This window comes from Hemiscyllium ocellatum, chromosome 12 (assembly GCF_020745735.1).
Source record: "Hemiscyllium ocellatum isolate sHemOce1 chromosome 12, sHemOce1.pat.X.cur, whole genome shotgun sequence".
NCBI classification, from domain to species: Eukaryota; Metazoa; Chordata; class Chondrichthyes; order Orectolobiformes; family Hemiscylliidae; genus Hemiscyllium; species Hemiscyllium ocellatum.
The window spans coordinates 59,202,647-59,224,770 of NC_083412.1; the positions used below are offsets into that span (position 1 = coordinate 59,202,647).

The window sequence follows — 22,124 nt, forward strand, 5'->3', positions numbered from 1 at the left end:
AGCATCCACAGTTCTTTGTTTATTGTAGATAAAATATCTCAGATAACAGTCAAATCCTTTAGGAGAGAGACAGAGAAGGTTTGAAATTTGGGAGGACAAACTGTAACGTGCACATATGATTTTAGGACTTGAAAAACAAGCTTCTGTTTTTAATTCTTCACTTCGGGACTCCCAGGAATCAGTTTAGCTCTGTTGGTTGGATCATTGGTTTTATGAGCAGTGTGACGCCAACAGCAAGGGTTCAAATCCTGTCACCAGTTTGAGGTTACTATGAAGGACTCTCCTTCTCAATCTCTTCCCTTCCTTGAGGTCTGGTGGACCTAAGGTTAAGTCACCAGCAGTTGCTTCTCTCAAATGAGAGAGCTGCCCCATGTTCTGATCAGACTGTGGTGACACCACTTGACTCCCAAGCTCTAATTGTGTCTGCATATCCATGTTCTGTTCTAGATAAGAACTTCAATGTTCAGTTAGAGAATGAAAGGAGAATTCTCACAGCTGGAGACACTATGGAAATAAGGTGTATCATTGAAGCTCAAAATATACAGGATCGATATTTCTCAGTGTTGTGGATTTTTAATGGCACACAGATTGCCAACATTGGTCGAAATGCTGTAGCGACAGTCAATGGTGAATATGCAAACAGAGATCGTCTGGGATACGTAAGGTTCACGAAGGAGACAGATACAACACACCTGCTGAAAATCTACCATGTTCAATTGACGGACAGTGGCAAATACCATTGCAGGGCTACTGAGCATGAGAAAACGGTGACGAGAGAATTCATTACCAGAGATACCAACAAATCTCCAAAGGTTTTGATCCATGTCCAGTCAATCAGTAAGTAATAAACTTTTCATTTCTATATGAATTAATGACATGAAATGTATTGGTAGCTTGGAATAATGTAGAACAATCCTCTGTGTGCGCTTTCAGGCAGACAAAGAAGCTAATTTGACAAAGCAGTGCCTCTAGTTACTGTGTTTTTTTGTCAAACGTAGTTTTTCTCTGTAACTGATGTCTCATGTTTTAAATTCAATGAATCTAATCAGTTGAGTTTTAGTTCTTGTGCTGTCAAGGTTGCCCTAGGCTGTGCGGAAATAGTGTTGCTCAGTTACACAGCTCTTATCAGTGTAGTTTGAAAGCGAGAAAAAAACTTTCCCATGGCTTTGAAAGGTTCTGCTTGTTTCTATTAGTTCTTCATAGAGGAATTTGAGTTTGATGTGGCCCAGTTATCAGTTCCAAAACACATTTGAAAAATAAATGCAGTATTGCCATTTTAGGAGTCATGAAAAACAACATCACAGGGTGAAAGTTTCATCCACTTTTTCTGCTGTTGTGCAGAAGTATTAACATAAAAACATGGGTTTAAAGGAACTTTTTGATTTTGAGTGACATTAGTTTTTGTTCATCAAGAAGCAACTGCAGTGACGACCTAGTGCGTCAGATCCCTGCCTGCAGCTTGTGATGTCAGTTCCATTGTTCATACAGATCCAAACAAAAGCTGACCAGAATGACTGACTGAAAGTCACAAGCCAGTGTCAGCATTGAGAGCATTTCCTTTGATGTTTTTGCCTTTCATCTTTCCCCTAAAAATGATGGAAGCTGTATTTCCACAGAAACAGCAATACATTATGGTATTAATGTCAGATTTAAACATTTTTTTCACATGAAAGTATATGAGTCTGCTGTGAAGAAATGAAAACGATCATTAATGTATTTCACACTGACATACATTTATTGGAAGTGCTCTGACTTCAGGTCTTCAGGGTTTCAAATAGAATTGATGGACAATATAGACAATAATGTTAAAGCGATGCACTGAAAGACTTGTTCATCATGATGGGTGAACAAAGAAAGCTTCTGCCCTCTTTTCATCTGATTTCTACCTGTCCCCGTTCAGTCACTGACCATTTGAGATCCATTTTCCATATTTATCATTTGCATTCCTGTTGCAGTTCAAATCAAAACCAAAATCTAATGAAGTCCAACTGCTATAATTAAAATAATTAACTTCATAAATATGTCATTTTTAATTCAGAGACAACTCTATAGCAACTGCATTTGTGATTATTATTACTTTTAATTGATGTGCCGTTATTGTATGCTGTCCACAATTTCTAACTTTCTCATGAGTTAATCCATACAATAAAATAAAATTTGGTATGCACATGTTACAGTAACATTGCTCATAATAGCTTCCAGGCTTCTAGTCTCTCTGTGGTTAGATGTATAAATTGAAACTGAAATGTCCCTATGAAGTAGCAAGCCTAATCAAAATAGTTCACTCAACCATAATGTAAATATATTCTTTGCAACAGTTGTTATTCATGGCCAACACAGAAGTTCGCTTCCATCGATAACTCCGCAGTTTCCATGAATTGAAGCTTGATGTTATCCAGAAAATAACCTGGGTGGTGTTGCCCTGTTGCAAACAATTAACTTTTCTATTACTGGTGTGCACATTTGAAATAAATTGGCCTTGTATTATGTGATCTCTCCAAAGATGAAATGACTATGCTGTGTACTCAGGCTAAAAATTTAAAACAGTCTTTGCTGTAATAAGGTTACACTAAAGCACAATTGAATTACACTCTTTGAAAAATGGTATTTCAAAACAGCAAACTCTTTTGTGTTTTTATTTGCTTAAATACAAAGAGTAGCACACACTGACTGCTGTGTAAAGGCAGTGGCTACAGCAAATCTAACAGAAGATTGAAAGAATGTATGTCACTTCTGTCCTAGATTTAGGCAGCTTTAGCTAATTAGAGCAAAACAAAAATAAATGTAGATGGTTTAGATATTTTGTTGATTTAACAGTAGCTATTCTTTAATCAGGAACTGCTTATTCTGACACAATGTGAGCAACATCTAGAGAAACAACTTATATAGCACTTTTAGTGCAATGACGTGTCCATGGACGCTTCACAGGAGCATTGTAAAACACAGCATGACACTGATTCACACAAGGAGGTCAAAAGTTTGATCAAAGAGCAAAATTTTAAGGACTGTCTTAATAGAGGCATGTGAGACAGCAAGAAGGAGAACTGCAAGGAAGGAATTTCAGAGCTTGGGTCATCGGCAGCAGAAGGCCTCCAGTAGTAGAGAAATTATCATTAGAAATGCCCAACAAGTCAGAATTAGATCAGCGCAGTTATTTCAGAGGGTTGTGGGATTGAAGTACGTAAAGATGGGCAAGACTGCAGAGAGATTTGAAAAATAATGGGTATTTTAAAGTCAAGACCTCGCAAAGCCAGAGACTAATATAAGCACGAGAGCACAAGAGTGATAGGAGAACCGAACTTGCTGTCAGTTAAAACACAGCAACTGAGTTTTGGAGAGCAAAATATGGGATACCAGTTACAACCACCAAAGATACATTAGAATAGCTGAGTTCGCAAGTAACGATGACAAGAATGAGGACTCCAACAGCAGTGATGCTGAGACAGGGGCAAAGTCAGCTGGCATTGCCAGTGGAAAACGCAGTCTTAGTGATGAAACAGATATTAGATTGGAAGTTCATCTCAGGACCATATATGGCACCAGAGTTGCTTAAAAGATTAGTTTACTCTCACATTGTTGTCTGAGAGAAGGATGGAATGGGTAACTAGGAACAGAATTGGGAAGCAAGTAAGTTTTCAAACAATAGACCATGTTCTTGAAGGTTCAGCATGAGAGAAAATGATAGTGTTTCTTCCAATATTGACAATATTATGTATTTTACCATTTGTTTCTGACCAATTGATCTAGTCCAAATCCTAGTCCATTTACAGACAAAAGCAAAAACAACCAATTGAGTAACCTTTCTCCCCTTTCTCTGCCACACTTGGGTGTTAATCCTCAACTGTTTACCCTGGATTTATGACAGTAATATAACTGGATTATTGCCAGCATTAAGATAACATTGATCAAAGCATCTCTCTATTACTAGTTCTGACTTTTGCAAAGCAATGTTACCTTGAAAACAAAAGTTATTTGTAAAACATTTATTGAATGATATTGTGACAAATTCTCATTATTGTGGTCTGAAACAACATAGATCCTCAAATCTTCTATAATTGTCTTTCTACAAAACTACTAACTGAACTAATAATATTTTATTTCCTGCAGAAAGTAGCCTGAGTATAACAGTTACCAGTGATACCACTAAGATTTTGGAGGGTAACTCACTCCAGTTCACTTGTGATGTTCAGTCAGCAATCAGGAACCACAGTCGTCTTTCTGTCACCTGGCAGTTGATCAACAAACAGAAACAGGTTACTGATATCATCAGCTTGGACCAGGATGGTACTCAGATTATTGCTACACCCTACCATAAGCGTGATGCTAATGGAGAACTCAGGCTGACCAAACAGCGACCAGATTCTTTCATCTTGCAGCTACATAATTCAGTGATATTGGATGATGGAGAGTATGTTTGTACAGTCACTGAATGGATCATGAATGCGAGTGGGGATTGGCAGCAGATAGGAAAGCAATCTGCTCATATTGTAGCTGTGATAACACCTCTTGGTAAGTACTCACATCAAGACAAAACTCAAGGGCTGAAAATTTTCTGTGCACTGTTCTAATCACTGTCTGATTATCTAAAAGGAGCAGTTTATATGGATTAGAATAGCACTGGTGATGTTGTTGGAGTGGAAGTATTGATGGAGTAATGTATTACAGTTATAATGTGAAAATCTCAACTTTGGAATTACACTTGTGTGCAGAAAATAATGGTAGTTTGATATTTTCAGCATGTGGATGTTGGATTGGATCCATCACAATTGACATAAGGAAGAATGTTCTGAAATCCTGTGTCTCCAATTGATTGAAACGTTAGTTGTGGAGTAGTAAGGAGAAGAGTGCTAGTGCACCTAATGCAGTTTATGGTGAGCTGGGATACTCGTAGTCTTTTGCAATGCATTCCTGGTACGCGGATTGCCTCTCCCATGCTAGTTAGCTGTTTCATAACTGGCTAGTAATTATCCTCCACAGAGTTGGTGGGTGGGAGGTAGAGGGCTGCTTGTCAGTGGGACAGAGAGTAGCTAGGATCTTTTTCATGAGTTGTTAAGATGATATGCCTGGCATGGAAGATTGTAACCAAGTCCAAAAAATTGTTTTAAGGCTTGACAATCTGAAAGCTTGCTTGGCTGTGTTGAGATATACCTATGGCCAATTAGGAGGGAATCTCAAAGGGCCCTGAATCGCATGGGGTCTGGTGAGATTTGTGGCAGAATCAGATGGGAAAGCCAAAGAGGAGTATCTCAATGTCAGAAGCAATTCGTTGCACTTCTTTGCAGTGCCAAGTGGCCAGGGCAAGTTTCTCACTAGACAGCACTGAATTGCCACTCATGTGGGATTGTAGTTTGTTAAAAGCTTTTTAGTGGCACAAATCACCTCATTAATATTCGGCTCTTTACCTTACCAAATGTGCTGAATGAAACAGACATCAAGCATTCTCGACATGGGAGTTAGACCGAGTGCCGAGCAACTTCACCTTAGCGCTGGCTGTCAGGAGCCTTCATGTTGCTCAGGACAGTGCAGTATCTTGGGATATGATCCATGACCATCAGCCACATGTAGCCCTCATGGAGCAGAGTGAGAAACTAGGTGAAGCTGAGGATCCGGGGAGTTAACTGGCAACTGGACGGATCCTGGTGCTGACAATGTCCACTGCAAGTTGTGTTCCCTGCCGTTAGTTGCTGTTCTTCTGATACTAACTGCAAGGACAATGCTGAGGGTGGCAAAGCCAGTGTCATTTAATGGCAAAACATGGGTTTCACAGTTGTTGAGCCAGGACATCGAAGGGGCAAAATCATGAAACATGCATTTGCAAATTCCTGCTACATTTCATTTGCAATCATTTCTTCAATCATTTGCAATGCATGCAGAGTAAGTATGCTTATATATCAAATGCTGGTCAGAGGCAGATTACATTATGCCATTGTTGCTTGCATAGTGATTGTTGCCATCCCAGTGATGCAGAAGTTAGTGGCAATGATGTAAAAGGAGAACAATGCTGGGCAAAGCATCCTATCACTTGTGAAACTTCGAAGGGTGCTGTGGGATGAAGGGGACATCACTGCATCATATATTGTGTAAGTATTACGAAGGACTGTACCAAATTCAGTGATAACTTTCATGGCTGTATATGCTGTAAGCAGGGTCATGATGGAGGAGATGATAGACCTTCATTGCTTGAACAAGTATGGGGGAGCCCTCCATTATAGTCCAGACAGAGGTGACACACCATCCTTGCTTGCTATGCTCTGCACATTGATGAAGATGATGAAGCTGTGATGTGTGCTGATGAGCTGGGCAAATAGAACAGTCTCACAAGGAGCAGGGTGAGAACATTGATCTGTAGGAAGCTATCCTTCTGCATGGCACTGCCTTAGCTGGGTGTAGCAGATAAACACGGAGTGTGAAATAGTCATTGGTCATAATGTCAGCGTTTGTTTGGCAATGTTGAGGCAAACTGCAGTCTCTCCTGGTTTTGTTTGTGTTCACTTTTGCTGGTTGTTAATCAACCTTATGTTTGGAATTCCCAATTTGCTTGTCTATATTTGAAGTCCAATGCTGGACATTGATAAAATGTAGATAGTGGGCATGAGGGACAAGATAGCACTGTCTTAGAGAAATCAGATGGATAAAGTGTGTGACCTGGTGGATAAACAGTGACGAGAGTCAGATAATGGGGTTATGCCTGTGAGGAAATCTCAGCCATGCCAGCTATGTGTCAAAAGCAGCATGATATTGTGGCTGCTGTGCCATTTCATTGCCTTGAGGGAGTGTCAATGCTAGCTCAGGCACACGGTGGTCTTTTGAAGATGGCGTTAGTGCTAAGGATGTTGGTCTTTCAAGGGCTATCTGGCGAGTGTTGATTGTTCTGGGAATTATACATATTAAGATGGGGATAGAATTAGACATGAGAGAGTTTGGTAAGATATGATGAGAAATTTCACTAGGCCTCATGTGTGACTCCTTCAAAAAAAACTCAGTGCTTTTTGCACAGAGCCAAAATAGTAAGATTCAATCCACAATAGTCACTGGCTGTATAAATACTGTGGAGATTAGTTAGCAAGATTAGATCATATGGAATACAGGGAGAACTAGCCATTTGGATACAAAATTGGCGTGACGGTAGGAGAACAGGGGGTGGTCTGGAAGATTGCTCTTAGGACTGGAGGTCTGTGACCAATGGTGTGTCGTAAGGATCGATGCTGGGTCCATTGCTTTAGGGGTGTGAATATAGGAGGAATGGATAGTAAGTTTGCAGATAAAACCAAAATTGATGGTGTAGTGGAGAACCAAGAAGGTTACCTCAGTATATAAGTGACCTTGGCAAAGGGGCCAAGGACTGTCAGATGAAGTTTAATTTAGATAAATGTGAGGTGCTGCATTTTGGAAAGGCAAATCAGGTCAGGACTTATACACTTAATGATATGGTCCTGGGGAGTGTTGCTGAACAAAGAGACCTTGGAGAGCAGGTTCATAATTGAAAGTGGGGTTTGCAAGTAAACAGGTGGTGACAAACGTGTTTGGCTTGCTTGCGTTTATTGGTCAGTGTATTGAGCACAGGAGTTGGAAGGGCATGTTGCAACTGTACAACAGTTCTGGATAGGCCACTTCTGGAATATTGCATTCAATTTTGGTCTCCCAGCTATAGGAAAGATATTAAGAAAATGGAAAGGTCTCAGAAAGAATTTACAAGGATGTGCCACGGTTGGAGGGTTTGAGCTGTAAGGAGAGGCTGAATTGGCTGTTCCAATTGCAACATTTAGAAGGCATTTGGATGGGTATATGAGTAGGAAGGTTTTTGAGGGGTATGGACCAAATGCTGACAAATGGGACTAGACCCATTTGGGATATCTGGTCAACATGCACATTTTGGACCAAAGGGTCTGTTTCTGCACAGTATATCTCTGTGACTGATACCCCATGAAAGTGGAAAGGGAAAATACCTTTCTATCACATGAAATGTTTGGAAGTTGGTTGTAATACTTTTTTTTTGTTTGATTACTCCACAGAAACAGGTTTCAGTGTTACAGCAATAACACGAACACCATCAGTGATTTATGATAACACATTTCAGCTTCAGTGCTTCATCAGACCAACCTATCCTTCTCGAGTCTCAGTTTCTGTCACGTGGAAATTCCAGCCTGCTGGATCAAGCAACAGCTATGACATTATCACATTTGCCCATGACACATCCATTTCATGGGGGGAGAAGGCGACAAATTTTACAAATAAAGTAATGATAACAAAGGCAGTGTCCAACACTATCCGTCTGGTGGTCAATAAAGCCAGTGACTTAGAGGCTGGGAAATACCAGTGCATTGCTGAACTGTGGCATCAAAACCAGATGGACCAATGGGTGAGGAAAATCAGCAAATCTTCCAATATTCTGGAGGTCAAGGTTAAACCCCCTGGTAAGTACAATGCTCTCTCACTCAATACTAGTAAATAAAGTTGTCAGCCCAAACAGCCGCTTATTTGTCTTTGTTCAATACATCAATATGTCTGTCTACCTGTAGTCTCGCCTTTCAATCTCTCAGTTTTTAACTCTTTGGTTTGGAACAACTACTCAAGTTCCTAAGTAATTTGTTTAATGTCAGAATAATAAACTACAACACACTTTGTTTACAATTATATTTAGTTAGCTAATAGGAAAGCAAATACTTTTTCTTAAATTTTGAGGAACTATTCTCTCTGGGATGACTAAGAAACATGATGCCGTATCTGCTTACTTTTAAGAAATTCAATTGTTTGAATTTGCTCTTTTTCACACACATGATTACTAAAGTGATTTCACCAAACTTCCAAGATTATGAAGGAGCTTGATAAGTGGACACTGAAAGATAGTTTCTTTTGGCTGGAAAATATAGACCATGGGGACACGGTCTCTGGATAAGGACTTAATCACAAAGGACTTTGGAGAAATTTCTTCATGTGAAGGGTTATAAGTAAGAGTTCTTTCTTCCAGACAGGGTGCACAGGTGACAAAAACGTAGATGGGAGGGCAAGTGGCATGGAAAACAAAGAGTCTGCAAATGGAAGGCAAATGCTCTGTCAGCCTTTATTTAAAAGGGAATGATGTATAACCATATTGTTATCTTACTGAAACTAAACATAGCATTAATTAGACCATACTAGAATACTGTAAATGGTTTTAATCCCTTTACCTAAGGATATGTATACTGGTATTGGAGGCATTTCAGAGAAGGTTCACTCAGTTGATCCTGGGTACGGAGAGATAAGACCATAAGACATAGGAATGTAAGTAAGGCCATTCGGCCCATCGAGTCCACTCCGCCATTCAATCATGGCTGATGGGCATTTCAACTCCACTTACCAGTGTTCTCCCCGTAGCCCTTAATTCCTTGTGACATCAAGAATCTATCAATCTCTGCCTTGAAGACATTTAGCATCCCGGCCTCCACTACACTCTGCGGCAAAGAATTCCACAGGCCCACCACTCTCTGGCTGAAGAAATGTCTCCGCATTTCTGTTCTGAATTGACCCCCTCTAATTCTAAGGCTGTGTCCACGGGTCCTAGTCTCCTCGCCTAACAGAAACAATTTCCTAGCGTCCACCCTTTCCAAGCCATGTATTATCTCGTACGTCTCTATTAAGTCTCCCCTTAATCTTCTAAACTCCAATGAATACAGTCCCAGGATCCTCAGCCATTCCTCATATGTTGGACCAGCCATTCCAGGGATCATCCGTGTGAATCTCCGCTGGACACTTTCCAGTGCCAGTATGTCCTTCCTGAGGTGTGGGGACCAAAACTGGACACAGTACTCCAAATGGGGCCTAACCAGATTTTCTTATGAGAAGAGATTAAGTCGTCTGTACATATTAGAGTTTAGAAGAATGAAAGGTGACTTTATTAAAGCATATGGCAATTGTAAAGGGTAGATGCGGAGTGTGTGTTTCCATGTGTGGGAGAGTCTACGAAGAAAGGGCATAATCTCAGAGTGAGACATCACCCATTTAACACATAGATAAGGAGTAATTTCTATTCTAAGTACAGTGAATTTGTGGAATTTCTTATCCAGAGGGCTGTTGGGACTGAGTCATTAGGTATATTCAAGATTGTGATAAACTCATTCTTGAACAATAAGAGGCTCAAAGATTATGGGGAAAAAATGATAAGAAAGTGGAATTGATGATAATGAAATCAACTATGATTAGTGTTCCTACAATTTTGTTTTGTATGGACCTCTGGAGTCCTGAAGGTGACAGCACAAGTGGATAAGATAAAAAAGAAGGTATATGGCATGCTTGCTTCATCGGTCGAGGCAATGAGTAAAGAAATTGGCAAGTCATGTGTGAGACTTTATTTAGGTCACATTTGGAGTATTGTGTGCAGTTCTGGTCCCCACACAATAGGAAGGATGTTGAGGCTTTGGAGCGGGTGCAAAAGAGGTTTACCAAAATGCTGCCTGGATTGGAGTATATTAAAGAAAAGGAGAGGTTGAACAAACTTGGATTGTTTTCGCTAGAGCTTCGGAGGCTGAGGGGTGATCTGATAGAAATATATAAAATTATGAGAGGCATGGATAGGGTGAATAGTTGGAGCACTTTTCCCCATGGTGGAAATGTCAAATACTAGGGGGCGTAGGTTTAAGATGAGAGGGAACAAGCTAAAAGGAGATGTACAAAGAAAGATGTTTCTAGACAGAGAGGTTGTTCAGACTGCATTGCCAGTGGAAGTAGTTGAAGCAGATATGATAGCAAAAGTTAAGAGGCATTTAGACAGGTACATGAACAGGTAGGTAATAGAAGGAGATGGACCATTTTCAGGCAGTTTAGTTTGTAATGGTATCATGGTCAGCACAGACAGGGTGAGCTGAAGGACCTGTTTCTGCACTGCAGCATTCTTGTATTCTATATTCTATGTCATGCAGAGACTGCATAACTTAGAGTGAAAATTAGCTGTGAGCTCATCAAATAGTGGAATAGACTCAATGGGCTGAATGGCCTATTTCTGCTTCTAGATCTTATGGTCTCAGAGAATCAAGGAATATGAAGAGAGAATGGAATTGAATCCCAAGGATAGTCATGATGGTATTTCATGTTGAAACAGACTTGATGGATCATACAGTCTATTCCTGTTCTAATCTTTTTGTGTTCTTATGTATTGTGTTTGGCAATATTAAACATTTTAATTAAAAAATAACAATACATCCTTTTCCTTTTGCCAAATTCATCCCCTCTTCTCTCTGAAAGGCATTAATTGGTTACTGAAGTAGCTTTGCAGGGGTTGGATTGCCCTTTGGTATCTTGTCCAGGGAGATCACTAGGCATTTGTGAATCTTGATAGTGTTATGACACGGGGTAAACCCTTCTGCTAATTTAAATCAGACACACTGAAAAGCTCACCTCGCCTCATAATCTGTAAAAGTATGAGTAACAAAGAATTACCAAATCCCACCATTTAAAGAAAAATTTAACAATTTATTATTTAACTCCAAGAAAAAGAGAATATTAAAAACAACAATTTACACTGTAAGCCTCTTTTGTCTGACTGATCTATCTACCTCCCACTCTAACCATATACTGATCCAATAAAACCGCCTGATTAATTTAACAGAAAAATCAAATTTCAAAACCAGCTATGTCACTTCTCCTCTGTATCTTCCTCTGTAGATTTTCCTGGGTTGTTTCTTCAGTCTTTAGGCTACACTTCCTGTTCAAAATGACAGATTTTTATACCCCAAAATATCGGATCATCTCATAGTTTAATGTCGTCAAAACAGTAAAATTCAAATGCGACTGGATTTTCTTATCTTGGAGGATAATTTAAACTGAATTTGAATTTGTTGTGTAAAATAGCAACTCCGCTCAGCTATTTGTTTCATAGCCAAATGTTATATTTTTAAACTTTTCAGCACACTCTGTGCTTGTTAAGTCCTTGCCAGCTTTCACTCTCTCTTAAAGGTACAGTACACACCTACAACTTCATAATAATAGTAAGTGCTGCAGCTTGTGTGTGATTCCAACATTGATTCCAAATTAGCCAAACATAGACATGAACACATGCTCTTCCAATATAGTTTGAACTGCAATGGGCAAAAGAACTCAATTTATTTTGATCTCTCTAATCCAGGGCCATTTATAAGGATAAACATGCATTTATATGTCATCTTTCGCACCTTCTGCTTTACAGCCAGTGGTGTACCTTTGAATTGAAGCCATTGTTGTAATGTAAGAAATGTATATTACACTCCATGCCACCCAATGCCCTTCTGCCTATTCTCCATGCCTGCCCCAAACCTGTACCCACTACCCTGACTCTTAGTAATAGTCCCTGTGCATGCCAAGCTAAACTTGCACACACTCTCCTTTGCCCTCTCCCCATCATGTCAACTCAACCTATCGACTTCAGGAGCTGAGCTGATATAAAATTATAAAGCTAATGATGCTGTGAATATTTTGAAAAAAATTTCAGTGACCTAAGAAAAAAACCAACAAACTCTCTCTTCCGCCACCTTCCCTTCTTTCGCCACCTCCCCCTGCCACCCACCCCGCCCCAACCCCATCCATGCTCAGTTACTTGAAAGGCAAGACATTATGTTGACTGCTCAGTATTTGGCAAGTACCACATTTGTTTTCCCATACAGGGACACAGTTTGTTTCAGAGCATTAGTTCAATTCACTGTTGAGACTGTTGCATTTGATGTGGTTTTATTTAATCAGTAAGTGTCATCCAACTTTCCTCCCTCCACAACTGTAAAAGAGAAGCTTCTTTAGCAGCTCCAAAGAGCGTAAACATTAATTTTAATTTGTTTCTCTCTCTCTCTCTCTCTCTCTCTCCCCCTTCCATTTCATTATGTAATCATCTTTTTCTTTCCCTTCACTCCCATCTCTATCATCAACTTCAGTCTTGAACATAGCTGTCCCTTGAGGTCCTGGAGTCAGCTTTGCATCAAAGCTCATTTCCTACAAGTAGGATTGAATGGAGCCAGTAGCCACTAATGTTCTCACTGTTCTTGTGCAGCAGTAATTAGAGCTACTGTGCATTAGAAGCAATAAAAGTTCTTTCTGAGCCATTCCCTAAAATCACTTGGGATGGAAGTTTTTACTTTTACCCTGAATATTATGAATCATTCATAAGGAATTCTGAAACCTGCTTCTAAACTTTAACATAATATATGTTTATTAACCACTAAATATGATTTATTTCTTATTTAAGGGCATTTTCCTCAAAAACAAAAATAATGCGACAAAGACAAAAATAATGTGACAAAGAAAGGGATAAGAGACATCACAGAAAGAACTTAAGTGAAATGTATGGCTCCACCCATTTGTCAAAACTGCATCTATTTCAGATACCGTAGGATCTTCTCAAGCCATCTGTGGCAATCACATGCATTCTGAGCTGAAAGTACAGTGTCAACCATGTTGCTATGGGCTTTCAGTCCCACACCAGAAACCACTGTTAGATAAGGAGCATGACAACTATTTGATGATCCCATTACCAAATTAACTTGTGCCATCAATATACCACGTGTTGGCCTAACTGTGGTTTCAGGAAAGCTAGGCCTATTTCTGGCCTAACGAACAGATCCATAAAGGGGCTGATTTCAGGCTGCTACCAAAATGTGCGCTACTGAAAAGAAAGTGATAACCCAGAAGGAGCAAGACTGACCCTCCCAGGTCTATATCAAAACCACAGGTTTCTCTCAGATAACTTCACCCCAATTCCAAATGCTACCTCAATTTGCCACTATTCTCACAACTCAACCACAACCTCAACCCTCTCATCCAACCATTACCTCGACCCTCGCAACCCTCCGACCTGAATGCTACCTTGGCACTTCTTGGCCTGACTACTGCTACAGAACATCCCTCTCCCCCGTCACAATCAGTGTCTAAACCCAGCCCTTCCATTTATTCCACTGCCACCTCTACTTTACCTATCCCACTGCAACATAGGCACTCACCATTGTGACCATTGCCTCAACACTCTCCATTCCAATTCACTATATATTGGTATAAAGCAGGACGTTTTTCTAAAATGGGGGGAAAAACATTTAACTTTTTGTCCATTTAGCTATTATCTAAATTTTCATGAGTTTCTTTACAGGGTAAGAGAGGAATAAACAATACAATGTAAGTTAAGCATCACAAATCCAATAAAACATGACTTTTTGGAATCTGTGACTTTGAAAACTCTTAATGTGTTTTTTTAAAAAAATCAGATGTCAGGTTAACATTTGTAAAACTGTTACTGAAAGTCAGATCGAAACCTAAATACATTGTTACATATAGAAATTCTCTCTCCAATGTGAATTAGTTTTCTCCAGTTCTAAAGACTCTGACTTACTGAATTACAATCTATAGGGCCTGTTAAGCCTTCGTTTTTTTCCTAATGTCCCATTATTCATCTCAAAATCTCTCCAGTGAATGCCAATAAACTGTTTTAACATTATGATTCAACATGACTCTGTTTGAAATGGGGAGCAGACCTTATGTGTACTTTCCCTTTGGGATTGTTGCATTATGATCAGGAGAAGGAACTCAAACTGCATTCTTCTTTTCCCAATGCATACTCACTGATGTAATGCTGCAATTGTCACATTTTAATTCGCACAAGGATTGAAATGTTCTTTTTGTTTCATGGCATTACAAGCATTGGATTGGTAGAATATTGTTGCTATGCATTCAGTCTTCCTTGATAACACGCGTGACGGTTCTGTGATCAAAACATGACAATCATAGAATCATTCAGGACAGAAAAAGATCATTTGTCCCAGGATGCCTATGCAAACGTATTGCCAATTTGTTCTTCTGCCATTCTCTTTACTCATTGAATTGCAAGAAGAAATTACATCTTTGATAAAAATTAAAGTAAATTTTCCTTTTTCTGTTCTGCCTAGAATGGCAAAGGAGAAGAAATTGAACTAGAAATCCTTAGTATCTGGATTTTGAGGATTTCCTTATGTCTTTTTAGGGGGCAGTGCTGGATCAGAATCTGCCTTAAGCATAATCCCAGTACTAACATTTGGACTAACCAGGAGAATCCATTTGCATTAGTTCTACCTCAGTTTGCTTAACCCCAAAAGGTTAAGCTTGCCTGATGCTCCCTATGGACAAGTAATGAATACAGTTTTTCCAAGAGCATGCCAAAGATCCAAGTTGAATTTATGCAGCTGGACCAGGCTCACTTAGGATCTTAGATCTTTGTGACCTTCTGACTGCTCTCTGTAGCATGGTCACAGATACAGTTCTCCAGAATTTCAGCAAGTCAGGCAGCATCTGCAGAGGAAACACATGCTGTCTGAACTGAAAGTATTCTTCGAGAAGGATCATCTCACAAGGAACAAATCAAAGAGAAGGTGGAAGAACACAATCTGTGAGCACCCAGACACAGGAAAAGAAATGGAATGACTGGTGAGTCGCTCAAGTGGAGCACCAAGAATAAAGTAGGGGACAAACCCAAGGTACAGTGAATACCTGCTAAAGGGATGGAAATTAGGCTGGTGAAAATAGAAGCATTTAAAACTAGAAAAGTAAGCACGTTGAATTAGTTCAGGCGCTTGATTACTGATGTGGCCGGGACTCTAATAGATGGACTGTCCACTTCATATATTTATTTCAAGTAGCAAAAGTGTAAACTGCTCCTTGGACCTTACCTGCTTTTTCTTCGACAAGGCTGTTGGATCCCTGCAGCCTGTTTTCTATGATTACCTATCCAGCTGGCTAACCCCATTCTGGTCTGCTAGCCACCTGCCTGCTTCTCACAATTTACATAGGTTATCACAATGCTAGTTGATCACCTCCTGCATCTCCTTCTGTCAGTCACTCATTCCTCTTCCAATCACACTATGTCCAAGTCTGCTGCCACCACATCTTTCCACCCAGTTGTGGGCATCCTAATTTTCTTCACATCAATCCATCCCCATCATTTATCTCAACTTATTTCCTCTCTCACTCTGCAATAGACCATTATACCACTTCAGTCTCTTCCCAGCCACTTGATGGTCCTGCAATCTTCACTGATCTCCTGATGTACTGATTCCTGATTTTTGCCCTTTCTTGTTACTCCACACACCCATCTCCGCATCCAATTTTATTAGTTGCTTTTCCTTTTGTCTTGCTGTTGCCCAAGTTTCAATGTTATGCAATAAGTCTCATAAAATTCTTGTAAATTCTTCCTTTGAGTTTCAGCAACACTTTTCTATCATCTAACGATGGCATTCTATATGTTTTGTATACACATTTTAAAAATTCTTAATCGTACTTTATCACCACAGTTCTAATATCAACTTTTTGCAGGCTGGTCAGTTTCTTTTCCTGCTTGTGTTGTCTTGCCATTCCTTTATTTTGTTTCTCTTTCCCTCACTCTGATCCATTTCACTGCTGTCACGCAAGAAATGCAGCAGCCAGTTTGCATAAAACTACCTCTCTCAAGCAGAACTATGATAACAATCAAATCCCCTGTGGGATAAAAGCAACAAAGAGTGCTAAAACTGGCAGGTCAGGCAGTGGAGAGAAAGAGAACTAATTTTTCAGGTTTATGATCCTTCATCAGAATCCTTTAAGAATTTTTTTGTTCTTCTTTCATGTTTCCAACATCTGCAGTATTTTATTTATATATTTATGGTCAAAGAATAAGTACTGCTCAGGGCACTGGGAGAAGTCTTCTGTTCTTCTGCGGATGCTGTCATAACATCTTGAGAGGATAGACAGGACTTATTTTATTATCTCATCCAAAAGACAGCATCTCTAACCATTTAGAACGCTCTCATACTGCATTGGGGCATTAACTAGACAAAACGTGTAACTTTCTGGAACAGACTTGAACCCACATCTTCCTAACTCAGATGAGAGTGCTCCTAATAGTGTTCATCTGTAATACCTTGTAGCTCTGATGAAGGAACCCACCCTGAAATATTAACTCGTCTGATTAGATTACTTACAGTGTGGAAACAGGCCCTTCGGCCCAACAAGTCCACACCGACCCACCGAAGCACAACCCACCCATACCCCCTACCTAACTCTACGGACAATTTAGCATGGCCAATTCACCTGACCCCGCACGTCTTTGGACTGTGGGAGGAAACCGGAGCACCCAGAGGAAACCCACGCAGACACGGGGAGAACGTGCACAGTCAGTCGCCTGAGTCAGGAATTGAACCCGGGTCTCTGGCGCTGTGAGGCAGCAGTGCTAACCACTGTGCCACCGTGCCGTCTGCTCCCACCACAGCTACAGCCTGGCTTGCAGAAAGTTACTTGCATTTTCTGTTCTAAATTAAAATAGAATCAGAATTGAATATTTAATTTTTTTCATAGTTGTACAAATTATTTATAAACTATTAATATTAAATTTTCAATTTCCACACAGATCATCATTCTACCCAAGATCAGATTACTTGACACTTATTAAACATATATCATTTTTCACAGGTGCATCGATTAGAACAATGGACACAATACATACTTTCATTCCTCCCACACTTGGGGAAAGTTCTTCACAATACAATTCAGTCATGATTCCAATTTACTCTGTTTATTGATTTTTAATTTTTGATCCCTAAATACTCTACAGAAAGGCACTTAAGCTAAACATCAACACAGTCAGAGTAATGGTGTCAAACAACAGGAAACAGTCACAAGATATTGTTTCAAGTTTTACAATCTCTTTATATATAAAGATTAATTTAACATCACAAAAGGGAAATTATGGTACATTGTTCTGCACTTCTATTGAATAATCATCTGTGTCAATGAGTAGAGTTAAAACTTATTTTGGAAAACTGCTTTCTTTTGTATACATTCCTAATAAATAATAACCAGTTTGCACATAGAAATTGCATATGACTCAATGACTCAAGTGCAAGGAGCTCTTGGACTTCTTTGTTGTTGAATTTGAGCCCAGCCAATCAGCTGTCTCTGTTATTTCCCCACCTGTCATTTGCCCAATCAACCAAACTTCCTCTAAGGAACCACTTTGTCCTACCCCTGAACTCACATCTCTTTCCAGTTAACTTTCTATCTACCTTCATGACGGGTGTTGAGGTTTAAATACAGTTGTACAGAATGTTTGTGAGGCTGCACCTGGAGTATTGTGTACATTCCTGCTCCCCAAATTTAAAAAAGGAGATTCTGACATTGGAGGCAGTTGAAAAAAATGTACAAGACTGACTCCTGGATCGAAGGGGTTGATTTATGAAGAATGGTTTAACATGTTAGGTCTTTATGTATTAGAATTTAGAAGAATGAGGGATGACCTTGTTGAAATATATAAGATTCTGAGGTGGTTGACAGGGTAGATGTTCTGAGCATGGTTCCACTATTGGGGAATCAGGACATAGATAAAGAAAAATAGGACTCTCATTTAAAACTGACGTGGAAAGGAATTTCTGCTCCTAGAGGCTCATGAACCTTTGAAGTTCTGTACCCCAAAGAATTGTGGCAGAGAGATCACTGAACATATTTAATGAGGGGGGCAGATAGATTTTAGAAATGTCAGGGAGTTTAGAGTTATGCTGAACTGGTATGAGAGTGGAGTTAAAGCCTAATGCAGATCAGCCTTGGATTTTGACAAAAGGTGAGGCAGGTTTGAGGGCCTGAATTCCATGTCGTGCTCCCATTTCTTTTCTCCAAAGCTTCTTGGACCACAAGGTCTACTTGCTGTTCCCACAACTTACTCACATTAAACTTTACTTCCTGTGGATAGCGAAACAGAGTTAACATTGAGTCTAATATGACTCAAAATATTAGCTCTGTTTCTCTGTCAAAACTGCTGAGATTCCCTAGCAATTTCTGTTTTTACTTTAGATTTACAGCATCTGCAGTATTTTGGCATTATTAAACTTCCCTTCCTGGTCTTCTCAGTAGCTAATATTGTTCAAGTACAGTCTCACTATTCTTCAATTCTGCCATCAATACCTATCTCCTTAAATTAAAAGGGCTATGGCCTCAACCACCTTGCAAACTACCACCTATCTCTTAGCATTCGTGGTCCTTCACCATATTTGTTGTGTCCCAAATAAATTCACACCTTGCCTGGTTTGAATCCCTCTGATCAGATTTCCTCGCCATGGTACCAAAAGAGCATGGTATCCAATGTTACATAGAAACATAGGAAAGAGGAGCACAAGTAGGTCATTCAGCCCTTTGAGCCAGCTCTGCCATTCAACGTTATCATGGATCATCATCCAACTCAGTACTCTGTTCTCTCATGATTGTAATGAGGTCAGCCAAGCAGACCTCATAGATTATGAGTTCCCTGATTGGGGCTGTTAATCTGGTCCAATTAGGCGGCCCTGGTTGATAGATATAAACAGGAGTGTGGGACATCCTGTTCACTCAGAGAGCTGGTTCAGGGGGAACTGGATCAGTGTCAAGGACTTTGCACATGTGAAGAAATAGTGACTTAGTGACAGGATTCCAGCCTCTGTGAAGTTTTTCACTCTTGCTGCTTTTTCTGTGTACTCCTTGCCCTGAGTGCTATATCCAACTTCTTCTTGAAAACATTCAACTTATTGGTCTCAACCACTTTCTGTGGGAGAGAATTCACAATCTCTAACCCCTTGGAAGAAGAAATTTTTCCGCATCTTAGTCCTAAATGGCCTATCACATTTCCTTCAACTGTGATCTCTAGTTATGGACTCCTTAGTCAAGGCTTCTTGGAATTTTATAAATTTCTATGAGATCGCCCCTTTTAAACCCCAGTGAATATAAACCTAACCAACCAAGTCTGTCTTCATGCATCAGTCAGTTTATTGCATTTCCTTCATAGCTTAAGCACCCTTCCTTAGATAACAATGGGCACAGTACACCAGATATAGTCTCACCAAGGCCTCAAACAATCGCAGGAAGCTACCCCTGCTTCAAGTCATCTCGACATGAAGGCCAATGTGCCAATTTCCGCCTTAACCATCTGCTGCACCTGCATGGTTATTTTCAGCAACTGGTGTACAAGAACATCCAGGTTTGTCACCTTTCCCTTTCCCAAATTATCGCCACTCATAATAACATGCCTACCTGCTTTTGCTACAAAAATGGACAACCTCACATTTATACCCATTACATTTCATCTATGTTGCATTTGCCAAATCACTGAACATTTTCAAATTGAGAAAGTTGGCAGCCTATGGACAAAGCTTAATGCACTCCAGTGGGTGAGTTTGGTGATGGTGTAGGACTCATTCAGGCCCTTCATGAATGATGACTGCACTTGATTTCTTATGGGTGGGTTTTCTACTAGTTCCATTTAATGACAAGAATTACATGGGTCCAGATTTCATTCTAGTTTCAATATTCTGCAGAGTTGAGCCTTTCAGATTGTCATCTAGCTTATTTTTGGTTGGACTTCCAGTTACAGCTTTTGATTATTATGACTTCAATTTCCGCAACTTTCCATTTCCTGTGAATTGTTATGATTTCCAGAATTTAGTGAGCAAACTTGCCTTATATTTGATGTGAGAGAGTGCCATTCAAGCAATGTAACCAATAATTGTATCTGTTTACAAATGAACAAAATGCCGATGGTCCTTCATGTACTACGGTAAATTTTTACACTACCATCAGTGAGTGAGCTTATATCAAATGGATGAGTGAAAGGGTTTGCATTTGCTCTGAGGTATACAAGTCAATGTCAGATGACAGTTTAATCAATGAGACAAAAGAGATTGAGAAGTAATAACCTACAGACCTATAAGAAAGTGGAATTCTGTAGATGATCACACACTAAATGTCTGCTAAGGTAGAGAGATTGATGGATAAGTAGGCGCATACCTGAACTGACCTAAAAGACTACTGCATTGACATGCAGGAACCCTCAATAGGACACAACTGGGAAATCAGAAACACATTATTGCTACTATATCTGGTATTTTATTACAGATCAGTTTTGCAGCTTAAATCCTGGCAGATTAATCATGTATTCCTTTTGTACTGACCTGAGCAAAAAGACGTTTTTTTTTTAGAAAAGACAGTGTTATGAGGGTAAAAGAATAAATTCATTTCAATGCTGCTTGGAATGCCACATTCAGATTTATTACTTCTGTGTAAAAATTGAGGAGCACCAATTGTCTTATTGATTTTCCTGTTTGACTGCCCTTGATTCCTTGAAGTTCAAAGCAGTTCATGCAATTGACAAACATCAACTCAAAAACTCATGGTCTAATTTTATTTCTCTCCCAGATATTTATTTTCTCATATGGTGTTACTCTCGATGTGCCCCACATCACTGACTACCTGAATATATGATTTTTAAAAACTTCTAGCCTGTGAAGTGAAATTAATATGAAGTATTGTTTTTCAACACATTAATATCTTCAATTTGTACTGGTCAGTAATTTCAATTTTATGGTATTAAAATTTCGCAAAAGCCACAGCAAGTAAACTGTCTGGTGTAAGATAGTTTAGATTGTTTACTGGTCTTTGGTCAAACAGACCGAGAAGAGAAGGTTTGGCCTCAAAATAAGAACCTCAACTAATTCTTCTGCGATTGTGAACGAGAATGAAATGGATTGTGGTTTAGTTTTAGACAATGTATTAATGTAGAAATTGTTGAATTTCCCATTATAATGAAATCCTCTCAGCAATTAATTTTCACAGTTTGGAGAAATGTTGGGAAACTGTCCAATATCCACACACTCCAGAGGCAGGGCCCTCATCACCATTTTCATTTCACAAAGGAGATGCTCGTCAAAGCACATAGATCCTCAGCCTCAGAACAGGATGAGGATAGCATTCTCAGTAGTTATGAATGTGTTTGTAGTGATGAACCTGTTTCCATTTGGGTGCAATTCAGGTTGCAGGAGCAGCATCTTCAACATCTTACGAGTTTAATATACACTATTTAATCAGGTGGCAGGGGCAGATCATGCCTTACAAACCTTATTGAATTCTTTTAGGAAGGTCGAGCAGTGGATGTGGTGGACATTTAATAAGGTTCCCCAGGTTAGGCTCATTCAGAAAGTAAAGAGGCATGGGATAGAGGAAACCTGTATTGTCTGGATACAGAATTGGCTGGCCCATTGAAGACAGTGGGGGGGAAGATGGTAGATGGAAAGTATTCAGCTTGGTGATCACAGGTGTTCCGCAGGGATCGGTTCTGAGATCCCTGCTCTTTGTGATTTTTATAAATGACTTGAATGAGAAAGTGGAAGAGTGGGTTA

At 39.7% G+C, this 22,124-nt stretch overlaps 1 protein-coding gene across 1 annotated transcript in view; it reads left to right on the plus strand.

Annotated features, from left to right (window-relative positions):
• Positions 1-22,124, plus strand: part of LOC132821074 (immunoglobulin superfamily member 3-like) — a 202,710-nt gene that overhangs the window by 134,749 nt on the left and 45,837 nt on the right. Inside the window, exons 4-6 of the mRNA XM_060833592.1 lie at positions 448-837; positions 4,108-4,509; positions 8,013-8,414. Of these exons, the coding sequence (XP_060689575.1) occupies positions 448-837; positions 4,108-4,509; positions 8,013-8,414 (1,194 nt within the window). The remainder of the gene's footprint in view (positions 1-447; positions 838-4,107; positions 4,510-8,012; positions 8,415-22,124) is intronic.